We start from the raw sequence: 22,948 nt of genomic DNA, 5'->3' as shown, positions 1-22,948 counted from the left end.
TAAGGAAATTAACGGCCGCCATATGGAAACAAAGCTTTTTCCTTTGAAAATTCATGTGAAAAATGCTTAAATCCCTGAATTCTTTATAGATATGCACGTAAAACAGTCTTGATTCTTGGTTAAAAGCTAAAAAAAACGTGCAAGTGGCATTTATTTTGTGTAAATATTGCAAACTGTGAGGCTAGTCAGTAAGGAAATTAGCGGCCGCCATATGTAAACAAAGAGCTTTTTGCGTTGAAATGTCTTGTGAATAAATGCTTAAATCCCTGAATTCTTTATAGATATGGACATAAAACAGTCCCGATTCTTGGTTAAAAGCAAAAAAAAAAAAAAAAAACAGAAAAAAAACCCCTGCAGTTAGCATTTATTTTACGTTAATATTACAAACTGTGAGGCTAGTCAGTAAGGAAATTATCGTCCGCCATATGTAAACAAACAGATTTTTACACTGAAAATTCTTGTGAATCAATACTTAAATACATGAATTTTTTATAGATATGGACATAAAACAGCCTCAATTCTTGGTTAAAAGCAAAACACCAATGCATTTAGCAGTTATTTTACGTAAATATAGCGAAGTATAATGCCAATGCTGCAGCGTCTAATTTCTCCATTGATTTAAAAAAAAAAAAAACGTTTCAAAATGCATGCATGGTACGAAAAATATATTAATTACCTTGAATCCTTGAACAAATCACTCCTGAGATAATCCTTCCTGTTTGTATGTGGTACAGCTTTCGTACTTTTTCAACCTAAATCCGGTGTTGGCTCCCTGCATGTGTTGACTAACTGCGACCGACTGCGAATAACTGAAGCGGACTGTAGGACAGCCCCCTACTTGAAGGCGTTGCGCAGTGGCTGACGGATGTGACATGAAGTCTATGACAGTTCATATAAATTACTAGAGGTGTGCGAAATTCGCGATTCGGCCGTGGAAGTTTCGGGAACGATTCACAAACATTCAAATTCCGAAGACTGAAATGTGTCAAGTAAAGCGGAACTAAAACACAGTCAGCGCGTTCTTTGGGACGCAATGAGGAACGGACTGAGAGTAAACATCATGCTTGTCATTACCCTGGTAAAGACAATTGCAATTCAAACCATGATTCACAACATTAAATTAATTGAATGCAGTTTAAAGCTGCTTATACAGAATGGGGACTTGAGTATTTTATTTACTGTTTTGAACTGTTAACTTGATACTGAAATAGTCGTTTATTTAAGCCTGAGAGGATTTTTGTACAATTTTTGTAACTAATGTATGAAACATTAAAAGCAACTAATAGCTTGGGGGGTTGGTGGGTGTCATTAATAATCGATTTATAATCGAATCGGAGCCTCTGAATCGTAATCGAATTGTTAGGTGCCCAAAGATTCCTACCTCTGCAAATAACTGTGTTGAGAAAAAAAATACCACTGTTAAAAATAAATGAAACATCATAAGCAGTTACTCACAATGTTACTCATTACGTGAGTATTCTTTTCACTTAATACTTTTTTACTTGTACTTGAGTACATTTTTTGGATGATTACTTTTACTTCAGTAATATTATTTTAAGTAACGCTACTCTTATTGAGTACATTATTTGGCTACTCCACCCACCTCTGATGTCTCTTGATGAATTTTCCTTTACCACCATCACACTTGAGTAGCTACAGTACGTTAGTGTTTTTGTTAATAAATTGGCAGAAACTAAAATGTTCAGGAATGTATGATTAAAATGTTTTTTGAAAATGTACCCTTTACATCTTTTTACACTAGGTAACATTCTTGTTCATTTTTTTCTCACTCACCTGACATACAAGTTCTCTATGGCTGTCCGCAGACATGCCAGTTTGTGCCAGTACTGGATCTGTAGACTGTCTGGTGTCCCAAATCACCACTTCACCGGTGAACAAACCACCTGCAGCCATGGAATCACATTGTTCACACGTCGATCAACTTACTGTATGACAGCGTAACATACCTGCCATGAGAGCGGGGTGCTTCGGGTGACAACATAGAGATGTTACTGCAGTTGGAACGTCAATTACTAGATCAGCTTGTTTGGGCTTCAGACCGCTATGGTCTAGGTTCCACGTGCACACGTATGATTTGTCATTGCTCCAATCACCTTCTGCCATCCTGCCAACCACACAGACATAATTGCTTTCCTAGCCAAATGAATTATACAGCCTTGACAGCCTTTTAAAAAGGTTTGTGTTTTCAGAGTATAAAGGTAGTGATTAGTGAATGCCAAGCTTTTAAATCATTTCTAATCATGTCATTGGAAGAAACATACCGGCCGTATGCACAGGCTATTACGGCACCAGTACAACTCCAAGAAACGCTTGTTACATGAAGATCTCGCTCGAGGGCCCTGGGATGTTGAAGTTGGTGAAGGCACAAAACCTAATAAAATAAAAAATAATATAATAAATATATTATAATAAAAATAATAAAATAGCAGAAATGGAAATGAACACTAGTTATTATATTGACATGGCTAATACAGTGTATCACAAAAGTAAGTACACCCCTCGCATTTCTGCAGACATTTAAGTATATCTTTTCATGGGAAAACACTGACAAAATGACACTTTGACACAATGAAAAGTAGTCTGTGTGCAGCTTATATAATAGAATTAATTTATTTTTCCCTCAAAATAACTCGAAATATAGCCATTAAAATCTAAACCCCTGGCAACAAAAGTGAGTACACTGCATGGGAACTACTTATATCCCTAAATGTCCAAATTGAGTACTGCTTGTCATTTTCCGTCCAAAATGTCATGTGACTCGTTACAGGAGTGCTGTCAGCATTGCCGCAGACATTGAAGAGGTGTGTGTGTGTGTGTGTGTGGGGGGGGGGGGGGTCATTCCCACGGCCATGCTTGACTGTAAGCATGACACACTTATCTTTGTACTCCTCACCTGGTCGCCATCACACGAGACCATCGGAACCAAACAAATAAATCTTTGTCTCATGAGACCATAGGATTCCAGTAATCCATGTGCTTTGTTGACATGTCTTCAGTAAACTGTTTGCAGGCTTTCTTGTCTACCGTCTTCAGAAGAGACTTCCTCCTGGGGTGACAGCCATGCAAACCAATTTGATGTAGAGTACAGCGTATGTTCTAAGCACTAACAGGCTGACCCCCCACCTCTTCAATCTCTGTAGCAATGCTGACAGCACTCCTGTAACGAGTCACATGACATTTTGGAGGGAAAATGACAAGCAGTACTCAATTTGGACATTTGGGGATGTACGTAGTTCCCATGCGGTGTACAGGGTGACCCCAAAAAAAGTTTACACTGCCATAATACAACTTAAATGCCATGTTTATTCATCTTAGAATTAGAATTGAATCACAAATTATACATTATTGTAAAGAACATGTACCGTACACTTTATTTTTCAATGTGTCCTCCCTTAAGTGTCACAACAGCCTCCAGGCGCCTGCGGAACGCTTGACAGGTCTTCTTTATGTAGGATGCTGTCATCTTTTCCCAAGATCTAACAATGGACCTCTCCAAGGCTGCCACAGAAGTTTGTGGCTTCTTACAGGCACTGTCCTCCACAGTTGCCCATATGCTATAATCCGGGGGATTGAGATCTGGACTCTGGGGTGGCCACATATCACCTTGTCAATCAACTTTTTGGTCCGCACAGATCTTCACTTCCAGACCCAGGTTTTCGTGAGGCTGTTCCAGTATCTTTCAGCTTCTTTTTAACTTTGTAGACTGCACATCTGGATATTCTCAGATTTGCTGCAATCTCAGTAGGTGTCAGACCGGCACGCAGCAATTCAGGTACAGCTAAAGTTTTCAGCAGAAGCACAGGAATTGTAGAGACGAGAGATTACCAGCGGCATTGTGTGACCTTAATGTATCACTTAACCATGACAACCTATTTAGATATGTTTCAATGGCTTTTAAACAAGCAGTCAACTGAGTGTAAACTTTTTTTTGGGTCACCCTGTACTCACTTTTTTTGCCAGGAGTTTGATATTAATGCTAAATTTTGAGTTATTTTGTGGAGAAAATAAATTAAATCTATTATATAAGCTGCACACGGACTACTTTTCATTGTGTCAAAGTGTCATTTTGTCAGTGTTGTCCCATGAAAAGATATACTTAAATATCTGCAGAAATGCGAGGGGTGTACTATCTTTTGTGATACACTGTATTTTATGACTGATAGAGTACCTGCTTACCTTCTGATTGTGTTCTTCCCAGTTCACATGAAAGCCATCAAAAGCATGACTTTTGGAGTTTCTGACCAACTCACGGATGACTGGGCCTTCAACCTTCTGTAGGAACTCCCGCAAGCGAGGACAATTGAGCGCATTTTGGGGGTTTTGAAGGTATTCTGTTGTCACATGATCTTGGGGCTCTGTCTGAGTACTGCTGATGACACTAGAACGAGTCTGTACACCTGCTTCAGCACTTTGAATGGATCTGGTTTGGCAGCCTCTCTGTCGAAAGAAGGACAAAAATTCTTCATGCAAAATCAAATTCAACAAACTTCCTTTCGCTTATGCTCTCATGGTGACTTATAAGTGTTTTGTTGCAGTAATGTTTTCGTCAACAAAGACGACAGTCCGTTGATAAAACAATTTTTTCATGATGATGACGTCACGATGTCGATGACGTGCTAAAAATATGGCTTGGGGGACAAGAACATAACTAGACGAATGCCAGTTTGGTTCTGACGAGACGAAAATGCAACATCGTTTGTGTCTCATGTTCACAATGCGTGACATTTTCATATTGTACGTGGAGTACGTCAGCTTGCATCGTGGCAGTGTTTGGGTCGTGTCAACAGGGGTGAAAGTGGGACGGAACGAGCCGGATCGGCATTCCACCATGAACTACGGAGGCGGAAATCAAAATCTGTTGCCCTCTGCCCGAAAAGCTGAAGATGGGTCGTCACTGGGTCTTTCAGCAAGACAATGACCCTAAACATATGGCCAAATCTACACAGAAATGGTTCACCAGACACAAAATCAAGCTCCTCCCATGGCCATCTCAGTCCCCAGACCTTGTTTTGTTGGCAAAAGGGGGTTGTAAAAAGTATTAACACCAGGGGTGCTAATAATTGTGACACACATTATTTGATGTCAAATTTTTTTTTTTTTATGTGGGATTTTTTCCCCACTGAATGAATGCACTTGTATCGAAGGTTGGATTTTTCTCTTTTTTTCCATTAAGGTCCCATATTATTTGAATTAAAAAAAATATATATATATTAGAAGCTAAAAAACACATCTTTTTCAGGGGTGCCTTACAGGTAGACTTCACTTTGATGGTTAATGCAATTATTGTTGTTTTATCACAATAGATTGGTTTATTTAACTTTCAAAAACCAGAAGCCATTCATTTACGAATGTGATTGCACTCTAGTTTACATATTTAAATGTTCAGATATTAAGATTTGAATGTAGGCAAAATAACATGCTTTTTCTCTCAAATATATAGTTATAATCATTTGTTTCGGATGTACTGTAATTATTTTCTGTATAAAAATTAATTTGGTGTTCAAAAGGTCTTTTTTCAAACTTGAGTCTTGAAAAAGAGGGGGTCGTCTTATAATCAGGGCCGTCTTATATTTGGGCCAATACAGTATTTACAGCCACTACTTTTTTTCATTGTGCGTTTCTTTTTTTTTTATTCTATATGCTGCATTGTTAAAAAAAAAAAAAAAAAAAAAAAAAAAAAAAAAAAAAAAAAAAGCTAGCATTTTATAGCATTTAGGCTAGCGGACTTTTGCTGTGCAGGTTAGCCAATTGTTCTTTTGTTGTTCTTTGATCCTCATTTATTATTTTTTTTATACGTTTTGAGGCTAAACTCAAGTGTTTTAATGTATTTTTCAATGCATTTATTGTTCTTGTGAAATGAAAGAGCAAATCTGCATAGTTTGATAAAACACTCAGGAATTTTATTTTGGATTTGTATTTATTTATTGCTCTTTGAAAGTGCTTAGCAAGCCTTTGTTTTACATCTACTAAAAATTTATTTAGCTATGAATTAAACGATCCTAATCCGATTACTCAATTATTAACTAATTGATAAATCCATTACTTAAATAATTGATAGCTGAAGCCCTACTTTTAACCAATACAGGATCCCAAGTGACTGAAACTAATGAATTGGATGAAATGTATTTTAATCATTTTAATTACAGTGGTACCTCTACTTAAGAACATCTCTACTTACAGAATTTTCAGGTTAAGACATGCCTCAACGGGAAAATATTGCCTCTTCTAAATCTGAAAGGTGGAAGGGGCGATCTGGGACAGAAGAGCATCTTCTTAAGTGTGAGGAACAGTTTATCATACTGTACTAAGTACTGGCACTGGTCAACATGAAGGATTTGGAGATGAAATGCCGAGAAGACAGACGGATTCAATAAACTGAGGTCTCTTATGAAGTTACAAGCAGACTCCAAGCCTTCTAGCCTCTCCACATGTAGCCATGTGGTTACTTGTGCAGATCAGGTGATCGGTGAATTTATCAGTAAACACGCATTGGAAATAGAGCGGACGCGTAAGTGGAATAGACATATGCTGATTACCAGTTTCAAGGTATACTATGGTATGAAAATGTCAAGGTTTCAAAACCGCGAAAATTTTCCGTCATACCCTCCCTAAGGTATTAGCTATTTTTTATGTCCCAAAAATGGATGGAGAAATCCTTCACTTGCAACTGTAAGGCTCAAGCCTTCCCCACCGGTTGTTTCTCAGTGTCAGTTTTACACGATGGCTGGAGAAACTCTTGAACTTTTTCCCTGGAGAAGCCCAAATCACTGGTATGGGAATACTTCGGTTAAAGAAAAGTTACAGACGGCCACAGCTTAGAGGAGGAGGGCCAACCGACATGCAGAGGATGGCTGCCGAGGAGGCAATACCTCCAATATGATTTCGGATTTATACAAAATTAAACGTTAGTAAATAGTACAGGGAATCTTTGGGCACCTAACGATTCGATTATGATTCAGAGGCTACGATTCGATTATAAATCATGTATTGATGACACCAACCCCAAGTTATTAGCTGCTTTTAATGTTTCATACATTAGTTACAAAAATTGTACAAAAAAGCCTCTCAGGCTTATAGTGGGGTAAATAAGTATTTAGTCAACCACTAATTGTGCAAGTTCTCCCACTTGAAAATATTAGAGAGACCTGTAATAGTCAACATAGGTAAACCTCAACCATGAGAGACAGAATGTGGAAAAAAAACCCAGAAAATCACATTGTTTGATTTTTAAAGAATTTATTTGCAAATCATGGTGGAAAATAAGTATTTGGTCAATACCAAAAGTTCATCTTAATAGTTGCTTAACATTGTAGTTACATCTTGTTATGTACCCTTTGTTGGCAATAACGGAGGCCAAACGTTTTCTGTAACTCTTCACAAGCTTTTCACACTCTGTTGCTGGTATTTTGGCCAATTCCTCTATGCAGATCTCCTCTAGAGCAGTGATGTTTTGGGGCTGTCGTTGGGCAACACGGACTTTCAACTCCTTCCGCAGATTTTTTATGGGGTTGAGACCTGGAGACTGGCTAGGCCACTCTAGGACCTTGAAATGCTTCTTACGAAGCCACTCCTTTGTTGCCCTGGCTGTGTGTTTGGGATCATTGCCATGTTGAAAGACCCAGCAACGTCTCACCTTCAATGCCCTTGCTGATGGAAGGAGATTTTCACTCAAAATCTCTCAATGCATGGCCCCATTCATGCTTTCCTTCACACAGATCAGTCGTCCTGGTCCCTTTGCAGAAAAACAGCCCCAAAGCATGATGTTTCCACCCCTATGCTTCACAGTGGGTATGGTGCAATTCAGTATTCTTTTTCCTCCAAACAAGAGAACCTGTGTTTCAACCCAAAAAGTTCTATTTTGGTTTTATCTGACTGTAACACATTCTCCCAGTCCTCTTCTGGATCATCCAAATGCTCCCTAGCGAACCTCAGACGGGCCTGGACGTGTACTTTCTTCAGCAGGGGGACACGTCTGGCAGTGCAGGATTTGAGTCCCTGGCGGCGTGTTGTGTTACTGTGTTACTGTGGTCCCAGCTCTCTGTTGGTTATTCACTAGGTCCCCCCGTGTGGTTCTGGGATTTTTGCTCCCCGTTCTTGTTATCATTTTGACACCACGGGGTGGGGAGGGAGTGGAAAGTCCGTGTTGCCCAACGACTAGGGATGGGAATCGAAATCCGATTCCAATTCGGAACCGGTTCCGAGTGTTTCGAGGCCTCGACATCACAATGAAAAAGCCTTAACGATCCCTTTAACGATTCCTAAAGACGCGTATTGCGTCGTGACGTTTCTTGTTGTCCAGACGCATCAAACTAGCATGGCGCCAAGAACCACTCGCTCCAAAGTTTGACTACACTTCACCAGGAAAGAGTGTGAAAATGAAAGGTTACGACAGGTAAGCACGAGCATTGCAGCCATAAACATAACAATGACAGCATGTAGGTTCAAACGCTCGAAAGTGTGTCTTCACTTCACGAGGAAAAATCACAACAAAGTGACTTGCAGTCATTGCAAGGTGGAGGTAACTGCATCGGGAGGGAATACGACTGCGCTGTCCTCACAGAGAGGCTAAAGCTCAGTTCTGGCTCTACAGCTAGCTAAACTCCCAAATGACGATGTAGAAGACGTTGGTATAATTTGCTGACTTTATTCAACCATCACTTGAAGAGTGAAACTAAGAATAGAAATGAAACAAATCAATTTCGTCCCCAATAACAAACAGGTTTGCATCAACGTAAATCAGTGATGATTAGCTGCTAATAACAGTATGGTTAGCATTCGTTCGCTAGCATTAGCACATCGTTCAAACAACTACACAACTGGATTTAAGTGTCCGATCGCAAGTGGAAACACAACAACAACAACACAAAAGATGATACATACAGGCGTTGCCTCTGTAGATATTAACATTAACAAAGAACGTAGGCTCGTAGAAGTGTTTCCCTCTCTCACTTCGCTCGCTCACTCGCTTGGATGCGGCATTTCTTCGGGTGCCCAAACTGCGGCCCGCGGCCCAAATACGGCCCGCCTCCACATTTGGTCCGGCCATTTTGAATTTTATTTTTTTTTCTCAATCGTGTTATTTCCTGGCCTTTTTCCTTGAAGAATTCAGAGAGGGTTATTTGGTTATTATCTATTTAATTAATAGTGTTTTTATTATTAATTATTATTATTATATTTTTATTTTTATTTTATTTACTTTCATTCCGTGAAGAATCCAGAAAGGGTTATTTGATTGTGGCTTTCTGAAAAACAATAATTTTTTACATTTATGCACTTCTGCAATCGTCACACTTTTTCTGTTACAAACTGACCCCGGCCCCTCATCAGAGAAGGGAAAAGTTATGTGGCTCTCACAGGAAAAAGTTTGGGGACCCCTGCTTTAACACATATTGCCAAAGGCAGAACAACAACCTATCTGCCAATATATACCAATATTTTTTATTTCTATTAGATAAATGTTTCAGTAAAATGTTACACATTCTTGTGTATTTGCCACTTATTGCCACAGTTAACATTGAGGCTTTGGGCCTCTTTTGATTTCGTTGTGAGTTTGTAAGGTTGTGACTTCTGATTAAACAAACTCGATGCCAATCAAAACGTTTGTTCTTTTTCCCCAAATTAGAATAGATAAGAGAATTGATAAAGAATCGAATCGTTAAGCAATATCGATAATGGAATCGGAATCGTAAAAATCCTATCAATTCCCATCCCTACCAACGACAACCCCAAAACATCACTGCTCTAGAGGAGATCTGCATGGAGGAATGGGCCAAACTACAAGCAACAGTGTGTGAAAAGCTTGTGAAGTGTTACAGAAAACGTTTAGCCTCTGTTATTGCCATTTACCCGTGTTGACAATTACAAGCCTCTCTAATATTTTCAAGTGGGAGAACTTGAACAATTTGTGGTTGACTAAATACTTACTAGCCCCACTGTATAAACGACTATTTCAGTATCAAGTTAACAGTTCAAAACAGTAAATAAAATACTCAAGTCCCCATTCTGTATCAGCAGCTTTAAACTACATTCAACTAATTTAACGTTGTGAATCAACTGTTAAAGTTGTTAAAATTGCTCCCGTTATTCCATAATTTCCCTTCTGTCTACTTTCGACAAGTGAAAGTAAAAGATAGATTAAAGTCAAGATTTTGCAGAATTTGTAGTATTTTAGATAAAAACTTAATTAGGTTCGCTTCACTTGGAAGGTTTGCTACAACAGCCTTCTAGGGAAGTCTACTGCTTTAAGATGGCGGCTGTTTACTAACGCCAGCAAGTCTGTCATTTCGCATCTAGTTCCACGTACATATGATATCTATTATCTACCGTAGCATTATGTGGACGTAGTTTGTGGCGGCTGTCGGCAGCAGTAAAGTATTATTGTTTTTTTGTTTTTTTTATCAAGCGGCATTAGTTGAGCCAAAGCCGTGAGTTGAGCATTGCCATTACCCGGGTAATGACAAGCATGAGGTTTACTCTCAGTCCGTTCCTTATTGCGTCCCGAAGACCGCGCTGACTGTGTTTTTAGTCCTACTTTACTTGACATATTTCAATAATCAGAATTTGTATGTCGGTGAATCGTTCCCGAATCTTCCACGGGCGAATCACGAATAATCAAAGAATCGGAAATTTCGCACACCTCTTGTAAACACTGTCATGAACATTTCCCACCAGATGCGAGAGTTAACTCCAGCGTGTTCAGTGTGTCTAGTGGTGGTAAAACCTGTTTTTTTTTTCCTCTGGCAAGTCTGTATTGAGAGAGTGTGTGTACAATGTAAACATGATACGAGTCCTACACACATGCTTTTAATTGAAAATAATTCAATTATTTTTGTTCTGATGGTAATAATGTTGAGCTGTGGGTTTAGGCCAGGGGTGGGCAAACCGGTCCTCGAGGGCCGCAGTGGGTCCTGGTCTTTGTTCCAACTGAGCCAACACAGATAGTTTAACCAATGAGGTTTCAGCAGAAATGAGAAGCACCTGACTGCAATCGACTGATTGCACTTGTAAAACAGCAGATTGGTGAAAAGGTGTCAACAAAAACCCGCACCCACTGTGGCCCTTTGTGGAATAGTTTGCCCACCCCTGGTTTAGGCTCACCTAAAGGACTGCATTTATTTTAATTTTATTTAGAATATTTTGTTATTTTTCTAAACCTATTCTAACTTAACATTATACTTATGATCCAATTTGCTAATAAAAATCATGTTCAATGGAAAAAGATTTTTTTTTCTTCTTTTCTTTAAACTTAGTTATCTCAAAGTAACACATTTTAGAGCTGTAATTGCAATACCGTGATACCGTGACATTTTGACTTAAGGTTATCATATATCAGATCATATATATCATATATCATAATATTATACCGGCACATGCCTAGAGTGGAGCAGAATGATGGAGATGTTTCATGGTTATGATGAGGAAATCATGCGCTCTGCTTATATTTGCAGACTAAGGATATACAGTAACACTGTGCTTTGTTTTAAATGCCTGCGTTTCCCAATAATTGATGTTTTTACATCTAAATGAAAACTGCATCATCTATTCACTTCTAACGTACCGACTCTTGCGCCGCCTGCTGAGATTTTCTCCAGGATGACGGGATATTCACTGACACTTGGGCTTCGTCCGTAAACATATCAATAAAAATGATAATGAAATGATGAAATAGAATACTACTGTCGATTACTAACCATACAATTCAACATCCGTCAACAAAAGCCAATTTCTTCTTCGTCGCCAGTGTGATCCTTCTTCCAGTCAAATTCGCGCTCGGCAAGCATTAATTTGAGGCATTACCGCCATCCTCTGGTCATTCATTCGGCAGTTCACCGAGCTGGCTTTCAATTTGCCACTGAGTGAGTACAGTCCTCGAGCTGCAGTTCTGGGGTGGTTTACGTTCCCAAACCACTTTGTAATATTGAAGAAAGAAAACTCGCAAGAACTTACTCAACTGTACACCCCACATGAATGAGTCAAATTAAAATAGAAATTATCCAAAAAGTAAAAAGTTCAATGGATGTAAGAATTGAAAAGCTGCTATCAAATAAGGGATCCTATGTGAAAATGTAACTTGACCTATTAAGATGTTTTGGACTGAAATAGCTTTCAGGAAATATGACCTCTTAATTCTGATGTACAGAATACATATATTTTTTAATTTATATATTTTATATCTCTTATCATTGCGGGGTATGTTGAATAACACTCAATTTATACTCTGATGACTAATGACTTTTGAAGTGAATGGTACCTTTTCTCATATTTACTGTTTGACTTTTTGTATTAGTCTAATTCACCCAATATAAAATGAATAGCATTTATATCACAGTTTAAGAAAAATAAGCAGAACATAATTGATATTATGGACTTAGAATGATTGGAAATTGCAGTGCCAAGACAACAGGCAGATAAGGGCATAAGAGGTACAGGACACCTTCTGACCACGGAAGCCCAACGCGTGCGTCATGCAGATGATTGGGCGAGATTGACGCTGACAATCAGGTGATAGCCATGACATCTACAAGCCCATGTCTTCAACACCAAATCCCGCAATCAGCTCTTCAGGACAGTCCAGAACAAATGGCGGGACCTCCCACTCCTCTTGCCTTAGTAACGGGGACTCAGCAACTGTGACGCGAAATCTATACAGCCCAACCTGCAATAGATGATTACCCTAAACAACACCCGAATACACTCTTCTCACTGCTCACAGCCCGCCCTGTGAGAGCCTTCAAAAAGACTGAATGTTTAACTAATCGTGGTCATTTTTCTCGGGAATCTTTTGTTGAATGATGATATGATATGGTGACCCTGGATCCAATTTGCCTCCTGGCCTGGGTCTCTCTGTGTGTATGCTTGCTGTCGACTCGGAATAAATTGTTAACTTGTGTTTCGAAGCCTTTTTGTAGCTTTTAAAATGGAGTCAATACAAGGGGTTAAGACTAAGGTGAAGGCGCAGAGTTTGGCCTTTTGGCTGGGTTGTCGGGTTTCTGCTGGCTCGGGTTGTTGGAATTGCGCTAGTGAGGTTTCGACGGTTCGGCTGGCGTTTTTGGGCAATCTGGCTAAAAGATCAGATTCCTTCAATTTGGTGACCCAGCGTGTTTTTTTTGGCTTGTTTGATGGGACCCAGACAAGGGCGATGTGGACAAGCAACGGCAGATGAGTCAACTGGATACTGATTGACATTTGCATCGACTGTTAGAAAAACATAGATAAATGTCATTTGCATAGCATTGGATGAATGCGTTACTCATTTGCTATACAGTAGAGCTTTGATTCCTCCTTAATTTACGGAGGAGGAGGAATTTTAATTCCGCAAGAAATTAATGTAATAAATCAGCCCTAAGACTAAATAAATAAATAAATAAAAATGACAGATCTGGCCCCAAGTGTATACATGCCTGACATATAGAATGGAAAAGAATAGATAGAATAGAATAGAAAGACTTTGTCATTTTACAGAATACAACAAGATTTAATGCTTTGCCAAAATGTGTGCCACATAAAACAAAAGCAAAAGTATGATAATGTTTATATAAAAATACAGTATACAGATTGGGAATAAAGTGAATAAGTGACTTGCAGCAAGTGGTGAGGTAGTAGTTATATAACAGTGCTTATATGACAATTTACAGTACTCAGACTAGGAGGTAGATGGCTGTCTTGATATGAGTATGATATGATGATATGAATGCAAATGACAGTTTGTGATAGATATTGATGGAGCAGTGCAAAAACGCTATAATGTAACAGTGCAAATACTGCATGTTCAGCACCCAGATTATGCGGTATCCAGATTGAGCCGAATATCTAAAAACGTATTACTTAGTGAGATGCATGTGACAATGCTATGGCATTAGCAGTGCAATGACAGTGACATTTCACTGCAAACGTGAGTTGAGTATTATGACAGCTCTTGGAAAGGAAGTTCCTCTCAGTCTGTTTCGGCTGTTATGGCGCCTGCCAGAGGACAGCAGGTTGAAGAGGTGGAAGATGGGTGTGTATAGTCTTTTATGATGCTCCTTGCCCTTTCCAGGCAAGGTACCATACCTACCAAATTCCATTCTGATACGTGCGCGAATAACCGAGGGGCAGCAATTTAATAGTGTCCTCGCCAAGAAGAACAGAAAAGAAATGAACATAGTATCAAGCGACAATGAATGGTCTACAACGACTACTCTACCACATTCAAGATGGCGATAACATAACCGTACACTTATGTGCTAAAGATGGCGTCCACTCTCTTTTCTATAATTTGGACTGACGCTGAAGGGTCTTTTTAAAATTTGCGTCGCAGATTATGACGTACCGAACAACGTTCTATTTTCCCTTTTGGAATTTAACAAATAAATTTGCAAAAAAGATGTATTGGTCGATATTGTATTTACATTTGTGCGTCGTGTCGTTAAAATTGGAGTTATGTGTTATTAAAATGATTCAATTTATAATGTGGTGTCATCAGGCATATGCAAAGACACTTTCCCGCCTGCTTACCGCTACAGTCAGAGCACTTGTTGTGAGTGTTGTTTACATTGATCCTAAATGTGGTCAAGCTGAAATAGACTTAACAACTTGACCTCAACGTGGATCGCTGTCAAAGCTTCTCGGAGTCCAATTGTTGTAATGGCTCTTCGTCCAGAGCAGGCTGCTGAGATGAAGCAAAAAATTCAAGACCATCTGAATAAGGTGAAGACTCTGAAAGTGTGATTGTCAATGAACGCATGGGTTGAGTGGTGAACGTGTGTGTTTTATCACATGCATATGGGTTTTAGCTAACGTTGACACAAACTGTCGCCAGGGTTCCCAAGTTACGAAAATTGTTTAAAGTGAGACTGCGCGTGCGTGCGTATACAGTGTTTCCTCTATGATTTTTTTTTCCCAGCAACGGCGGCATATACATCTTATCAAACAAAACTGATGAGATCACGTATTACTCAAGTCCGGAAAACGTCTACTTGAACATCTCCATAATACTACAAACTGCTGGGTCTTTGCTGTGTGGAGATACAGATCTTAGCCCCACCCAGGGCTATCAATAGAATGGACAAACATGCCTGTCAATGGCATTAAATAAAGTAATTGCCATTAGAAATAAATGGGAAATTTGAACGTCCGCGGGCGTCAATGGCAGCACCCTCCATAAGCGCCAATGGAATCGGGGAAGTTTGGGGGACACGTCCTATTGATATCTGGTCATTTCCTGTTGATTTGGGGACATTGTATACTGGTCTCTCACTTTTAGGGTTGACAACTCCCTTGAAAAGAAAAAAAAAATGGTACACCTGATTGGTAAAGCCGGCCTGCCCAATAACTTCACCCTTTAATTATTTGTTTGTATGTGAAAAGTGATTAAAAAAAAAGAATTATAATAATTTTACTCATAACTGAATTAATTAGGTTCATATCTGCGTATAAGCGCATGAAAAACAATGATTATCAGAAATATATTTTTAACACAAAAATACTAGAATAAAATTAGCATATGTCATGCTAAATGTAAAACTATAATTTAACCCTTCTTTAACCCTAAACCCTTTCACAAATGATAACTCCAAATATAATGTGGAAATACAAACAAAATTGACAGAGCACAGTAATATAATACAAATAGTGAAAATAAAATACACAGAGAAGAACAAGAAAACAAATTATAATTTTGAAAATGCTTTTTACTTGCGCTTCACTCAAACCTCTTCTCTCCCACACTCTTATGCTTAGGAGTGGCTAAAGTTAACCAGTTATCACCCTCCTTACAACTTTCAGCTTGTCCCATAAGTACAGTAGCTGAGAAGGTTCAGGCGAGATGCAAAATCCAACAAATGCAATTGCCCCAATTCAAACACCAATTACAAACAAAAAACAAAAAACGCACGAATGTAAACTACCACAACATGATTCCCAATTGCCAAAGCACAACTGCAAATTGGTAAAAGCACAAACCCCAATTGCCACAACACGAATGCAAAATGGCTCACAATACGACCGCAAGAGGCCACAGCACAGATGCAATAGGACGACCCAGTAGTACTTTCACGGAAATTGACATGAGGACTACAACTCCTGCTGCAGAGCTTGAAAATGGAAGTTACAGAAAGCAGGGCGGGCGTTGTAGTCTTCATGTCTATTTCCGTGGAATTTACTCTACCTCTGGGTCATCCTTTTGCATTCATACTGAGGCTTTTTTGCAGTTCTGTTGCGATCGTGTTGCGGCAATTGGGGTTTGTGTCGTGGCTATTAGCATTTGTGCTGTGACTATTTGCAATCATGCTTTGGCCACTTTGCGTTTGTGCTTTTTTTCTTTTGCTAAGTATTTCCAATTGGCATTTGTGTTGTGGCAATTTGCAATAATGCTCTTTTTCTTTTTGCAGAGTGTATGGACTTTGCATTTCGCCTGACACTTCTCGGCCACCGTACATAATGGCACAACCAAACATAATCAACCAGAAATTCTTCATTATCCTTATATAGGAATGACTTCCAGTCTTTTAGACTTTAATTTATAGACTCAAAAGTGAAAAAGATGCATTTCATTTATTCATTTTATTTCTCTAGGCTAGGATAATCTTCATTCCCATTTTTCCCGTTGTCTCTGTATTAGATGGATATTCGCGGGAGAATCCGGGAGGTGTTGTCTGAGACTTTGAGGGATGATCAAGGTGCAGCACGTCAAGTGTTATCTGAGGCAGACTTCCTCCATGCTCTTCAGCGTAGAGGCATCATCGACGACGTGATGAAGGACCTCTACTTTTCTCAGGTTTTTTTTGTACTAAATGAAGAATTTTATTATTATACTAATATATATATTAGGGCTGTCAAACGATTAAAAATTTTCATCGAGTTAATTACAGCTTAAAAATTAATTAATCGTAATTAATCGCAATTCAAACCATCTCTAAAATATGCCATATTTTTCTGTAAATTATTGTTGGAATGGAAAGATAAGACACAAGATGGATATATACATTCAAAATACAGTACATAAGGACTATTTGTTTATTATAACAATAAATCAACAAGATGGCATTAACAATATTAACATTCTGTTAAAGCGATCCATGGATAGAAAGACTTGTAGTTCTTAAAAGAAAAATGTTAGTACAAGTTATAGAAATGTTATATTAAAACCCCTCTTAATGTTTTCGTTTTAATAAAATTTGTAAAATTTTCAATCAAAAAATAAACTAGTAGCCCGCCATTGTTGATGTCAATAATTACTTACACAATGCTCATGGGTGCTGAAACCTATAAAATCAGTCGCACCCAAGCGCCAGCAGAGGGCGGCAAAACTCCATAAAACACAATTAACAAGCAGTTCACTGTACTGTCATTTAAATCTATCTGAGCGGGGGGAGTGTGTTAACCCTTTAACACCTAAGCCTATTTTGGCCGAATTTGCATACATTTGATGTTGCCTCTATATTTCAAAGAAAAAATTGTTTACAATGGCCAAGTTGGGTCCCGTTTTTCAGGACACCTTGAACTTCATGTCCAAGCTGTTGTTTTCTTCACTGACCAATTATAATCCACATTTTGGACCCAAAAAGACAAAATAATCCCAAAATCTTTTTTCAAAATTTGTAATGTTGACGTCCCACTGACAACTAAACATGCTCGACCAACCGTTTTGAAGCTTGACCATATTTATTCAACTTGTTAGGATAAACATTCAATAGAAAAAAATAAGATTGAATAGTTTTATGTTTGACAATTCAACACAAACATCAGGTATGGTCATAGGCGTTTTTGGCCTTTACACATACTATGGTCAAAACAGGTTATATACAGTGCAAAATAGTGAGGGAAAAAAAATTATATATATCATCTAACACAAAAAGGGTTTGGAGGATATCTCTTTGTGAAGTTAGGTGTTGTACCCATCACCTTATCAAAAGTATATACTTACATGCAATCAAGCTTCTCGAACACACATCTACATGAAAATTGAAAAGATTATAGTAATGAAAAAAATATATATAACATTGAAAAAAAGTATTTTAAAAAATATTGACAAGTAGTTCAGTTCAATTCAAAATTTTCAGGCATGCGACCCAATAAAGTTTTTTTTTTTTTTTTTTTTGCGCACTCAATAAAGCTGCTTCTTGAACAGATCACGGAGCTGCGTCAAACACAACGTCACACAGCTTACTCTTTCGCCGTTTGCGCACTGCTGTCACTTCTATTCGCCGAGACGCCGACTCATGCAAAGAAAACAACGACAAATACGGCTCATCTTCTTCCTTGAGTTAATGAAATAATGCATTAGCTTGCGCTAAATGTAGTTTTATATTTATTCTGCATGTTTCAAAGTCGCTCGCTCAAACCAACCGGTCGTTGCTTGCGTCGCATGCCTCCCTTTCATTACTTGGCGCCTCGTTCTGAAATTTATTAAAAATGATCACATTCGGTTCGTCCTTCTTGACATCACAACGGCTCTTGGGATACGTAATCTTTTGTGCTGCTTTCGGTTTTGAAAAAGGACAAGAAATGATGGAAATATGGAGATAGATAGATGGTCCATGCAGCGTTTTAATGCATATTTATGAGTGCAATAAAACTATAAAACTCAAATGACATTATCTCCCGTTTTTCTTGGTCAATTGACTTCAAATAAAAACTGGTGTGGACATCAACTTCTGCACTTTCAAATGAGACCAACCAGCGGCACTTGGGTGACGTAATTACAGCGTGACGAAGCTTCAAAGACGATATGCGTAACGCGTCGCTGCCGACACGTTCGGTGTTAAAGGGTTAATTGCGTCAGATATTTGAACGTGATTAATTAAAAAAATTAATTAACGCCTGTTTACGCGATAATTTTGACAGCCTTAAAAAAAAAATTAAAAAAAAAAAAAAAAAAAATATATATATATATATATATATATATATATATATACAGTGGGGAGAACAAGTATTTGATACACTGCCAATGGGTTTGTGGTTCGGTTTCGGTTTGCTTTTTGCATTTTTTTTTTAAACTGCCTTTATTTTGCTTTTAAGAAAATGAAATAAACACTTAAAATTAGTGATGCACGATAATACATTTTTCGACCGATACTGATAACCGATAATTTCCTCCTCATTCCAACCGATAACCGATAATGTCAAGCTGATAATTCTATTAAAAGATTTATGTAAAATTTTATAGTCTTCACAAAAGAAAATATTACTGTGCAAAAATATAATTTATTGCTCTTTTTTTCAACATAAAATATGAACAAATATTCAATTCCAACATCTAAATAACGACAGATTGTCTGACATTGTGTAATGGTAAACTTTAAGGTGAATACCTAAGTTGCACAAAAATGCCTTTAAAAGTAAGCCATTCCTGACATATATAACATTAATACACTGCAAAACACACCTCCTTAAAACTAGTCAGTTTTAAGTGTAAATCTATTGGAAATAAGTGAAATTATCTGCCAGCGCTTCAAGTGTATTTCTCTCAGATTTCTTGGAAGAAAAATAGCGAGCTGAAAATAATCTTAACAGCCCTATTTTAAGCAATACATTACTATACTTAATCCTAAAAAAAACTTGGACGAAGGAAAGATTTTGAATAATATTTGTGGCTACAGAATAATATTGTTATTTCATTACAACAGGAATGTACATATTCAAATTGATAAGTGTTAATAAGTGCCAATAAGTTTTGATTATCTACTGTGACTGTAATTGAGAAGACAAATAAGTTAAATTAATTTGAAAAGTGATTGCTAATGTTATATGCTTTGTTGCACACTGGGAAAATGATAAACTCAAAAGACCGAGATGTCATGTACCCATTCTGCAGCGCTTTGTTTACATTTGCGGCACTCGCGACATTTGCTTTACAGCAGCTGAACTGACACACATACTCGAACACAGGGCCTTACAAAGAAATATTAACTTTCTCAAACAATGAAACCAAATTGAGAGCTTTTTGCTGCTTGATCAATTTCAGAGATCTATACCATATATGAAACTCATTCATCCAATGTTTAAAACAAGGTCTTGTTTTAAAATACCTGCATTTGTGAATGAAGAATTTTCCAACTAATAAAATCACATTAACAACAAAAACCAAATCCTTATTTTTGCCAGACACACCAAACTTAATGGACTCTACCGTCCACGTTGAAAGATCAATTTGTTTGGACTGAAGCCAGCGCCGCATATCCTTCCAGAACAATTGCACTAGGTCACAATGAAAAAACAAACAAACAACAAAACAAAAAAACATAGTAACCTTTGCTATGTTTGGAAGGTCATTTAATGTTCTGAATCAACCATTAAAGTTGATAAAATTGCTCCCGTTTTTGCATTAGTTCCCTTCTGTCTACTTTTGACATGTAAAAATTTTAAAACTGTTTCATCATTTCAAGATAGATTCAAGTCAAGATTTTGCCGATTTAGGAGTATTTTAGATAAAAAGTTACTTAGGTTCACTAGGAAGGTTCACTACAAGAGCCTTTCTGAGAAGTTTACTGCTCTAAAATGGCGGCTGTTTACTAACGCGACCGAGTCTTTGATTTCTCATGTACTTCTATATGCATGAGATATCTAGGCGTAGGTTGTAGGCTGTCGGCTACAGTCAGGAAATATTGGAGCCACCTAGCCTAGCATCGCGTTTGCTACAGCGTCACAACAAACACTCTTCCCTCTCCGTGCCTCTGACTTTTCTCGCGTCATTCAACCAACGTATTAACGAACGGAGGGAAAAAAAACAAATGCACGAAAAATGTACAGAATTTGAACGTAACCTACGACGTACACATTTAAAAATCAGTGCTCACTTGTACAAATTACGCCAAGACTGTACAACTTGACAGGTATGAATTATAGTGGACCGTCACAGTTAGGTAGTAGCACTCTGTAGCACGGGTCGTCCAACTATCAGTGGTCACGGCGAAACTATTTGCATTAGCGAAGTCATTTTCGATGGCTTTGCGTGCCATTTCATAAATGTCGGGGAATACGTTGTTGGAGAAATATGTCCTGGAGGGAACAATGTAACGCAGGTCAAGCGTTGCAAATAAATTAACGAAGCCCACCGTGTGTATTCACTGGTGTCATCTCCGGGGTTGTCCTGCTCTAAGATAGTGATATCTGTGGGTAGAGCTGGGAATCTTTGGGTACCTAACGATTCGATTACGATTACGATTCAGATATCATTATAAAACGATTATTGGTGCAACCCCCTCCTTTTTAAAAATTTTTTAAAATTTTTTAAATTTATTTATTTATTTATTTTATCCTTTGTACATTAGTTCCAAAATTAATGTTGTGAATCAACTGTTAAAGTTGTTAAAATTGCTCCCGTTATTCCATAATTTCCCTTTTGTCTACTTTCGACATGTGAAAGTTTGAAAACTATTTTAAAGATAGATTCAAGTCAATATTTTACCGATTTAGGAGTATTTTAGATAAAAAGTTAATTAGGTTTGCTTGGAAGGTTCGCTACAACAGCCTTGCAGGGAAGTGTACTGCTTTAAGATGGCGGCCGTTTACTACGATCGCATCCAGCTTTTTGTAGATGTGCTGCTAACACTTCGGAATCTATAATGCATCTAGCCCTATATTAATGATATCTACTGTAACATTATGTGGATGTACTTTGTAGCAGCTTTTCGGCAGCAGTCAGGTATGTTGTTGTGTTTTTTTATCTCGTGGCATGAGTTGAGCTAGAGCCGTGAGTTGAGCATTGGCATTACCTAAGGGGCCGGGTAATGAGAAGCATGATGTTTAGCTACTCTCGCTCCGTTCCTCATTGTCCCGAAGACCGCGCGGCGCGCTGAGTGTGTTGTACTTCCGCTTCACTTGGGATATTTCAATAATCGGAATTTGGATGTTTGTGAATCGTTCTCGAATCTTTCACGGCCGAATCGCGAATAATCTAAGAATCGGAAATTTTGCACACCTCTATTTGTGGGTGATACCGACTGAGGTGCCGGAGTCATGTTATAAGTGTTGCCATTAGCATAGGGAACAAGCGATGAGCAATGCTTGCAAATGTTTTTTTTTTCCTCCAATATTTTCTCTCCCTCCTATTTTCTCTCCCACCGCATTGTAGTCCACGGGGAAACCGAAATGTTGCCACACCGCAGATTTGAAAGAAGCCATTGCTTCCTCAAAATTCGGTCTCTCCACTCCTCCGCTCGCCATAGCTTTGTGTTTTCTTTCTTGTTTCACTTTCACTTCGCTCGTAAGCGAGAGAGGGCGTTACTCGGCTTCTATTACACAGGTGCTTGACAGCAATCGGACATTTACTTGCGGCGGGACGGGAATTTCTCCACAGCTGTCCTTCACGTCGCACACAGAGCTCGACAAATTCATTCCACAAGCGTTCGGAATAAATTAATTGCAAAACCGAAAAGGCGCGGTTCATAAAGGCGTATTGAACTGTACAGGGCGAACCGTATGGTTCGGCTTTGAAACGCAAACCGTTGCACTCCTAATATATATGGCAGAAAACACTCAGGTGAGTTGAAGTTCCGCTCTGAGACCCCCAATTTGGCCAACTTTCAAAATTGTCCGATATGCATGTGTGATATATCATTGAAAAGCTTAAAATCTCAATTTTCTGTGGGAAGAAAAATTTTGACCAGGAGGGCATTTTTAAACAAACAAAAAAAATTAAACAGCGAAACCTATCTGGAGGTGAGAGCATGAAAGAGCAGAATTAAAGACGCCATGACTTTAACGAGATATTATCGCGTACTTAACTTGTTTCGATCCAAAAACTTATACTATATCAAATACTATAGCATGTATCACTGAGTGTCAAGGCACAGCTGTGAATGGCCACAGCTGGATTTTTTGGGGGATTTTATGGGTGAAACATGGTAATATAACAAGGGTCGCGATGCAGAAATCGCAGACATCAAGGAATGGTCGAGATTTTCTTTTCATATATTTATCCTTTTAAATGTTTTTTTTTTTTTTTTTC

The 22,948-nt window shown here is 38.3% G+C and overlaps 2 protein-coding genes across 3 annotated transcripts in view; one reads left to right on the top strand and one right to left on the bottom strand.

Moving 5' to 3' along the window:
- dync2i2 (dynein 2 intermediate chain 2) overlaps positions 1-11,806 on the bottom strand; it is a 33,191-nt gene extending 21,385 nt beyond the window's left edge. Inside the window, exons 1-5 of one of the 2 annotated variants that reach the window (XM_057833209.1) lie at positions 11,712-11,806; positions 4,198-4,458; positions 2,283-2,392; positions 1,968-2,125; positions 1,795-1,904 (exon numbers count right to left, since the gene is read on the bottom strand). In XM_057833209.1, coding sequence (XP_057689192.1) covers positions 1,795-1,904; positions 1,968-2,125; positions 2,283-2,392; positions 4,198-4,458; positions 11,712-11,726 — 654 coding nt within the window. In that variant the 5' untranslated portion in view covers positions 11,727-11,806. Of the gene's footprint in view, positions 1-1,794; positions 1,905-1,967; positions 2,126-2,282; positions 2,393-4,197; positions 4,459-11,578 lie in introns of both variants that reach the window. The other variant, XM_057833208.1, reaches the window with a different exon arrangement.
- Positions 11,807-14,513: 2,707 nt separating this feature from the next.
- cep76 (centrosomal protein 76) overlaps positions 14,514-22,948 on the top strand; it is a 43,417-nt gene continuing 34,982 nt past the window's right edge. Inside the window, exons 1-2 of the mRNA XM_057835381.1 lie at positions 14,514-14,706; positions 16,619-16,774. Coding sequence (XP_057691364.1) covers positions 14,644-14,706; positions 16,619-16,774 — 219 coding nt within the window. The 5' untranslated portion in view covers positions 14,514-14,643. The remainder of the gene's footprint in view (positions 14,707-16,618; positions 16,775-22,948) is intronic.

This window comes from Corythoichthys intestinalis, chromosome 4 (assembly GCF_030265065.1).
Source record: "Corythoichthys intestinalis isolate RoL2023-P3 chromosome 4, ASM3026506v1, whole genome shotgun sequence".
NCBI lineage: Eukaryota > Metazoa > Chordata > Actinopteri > Syngnathiformes > Syngnathidae > Corythoichthys > Corythoichthys intestinalis.
This window is presented reverse-complemented; position numbering and strand designations above follow the sequence as displayed.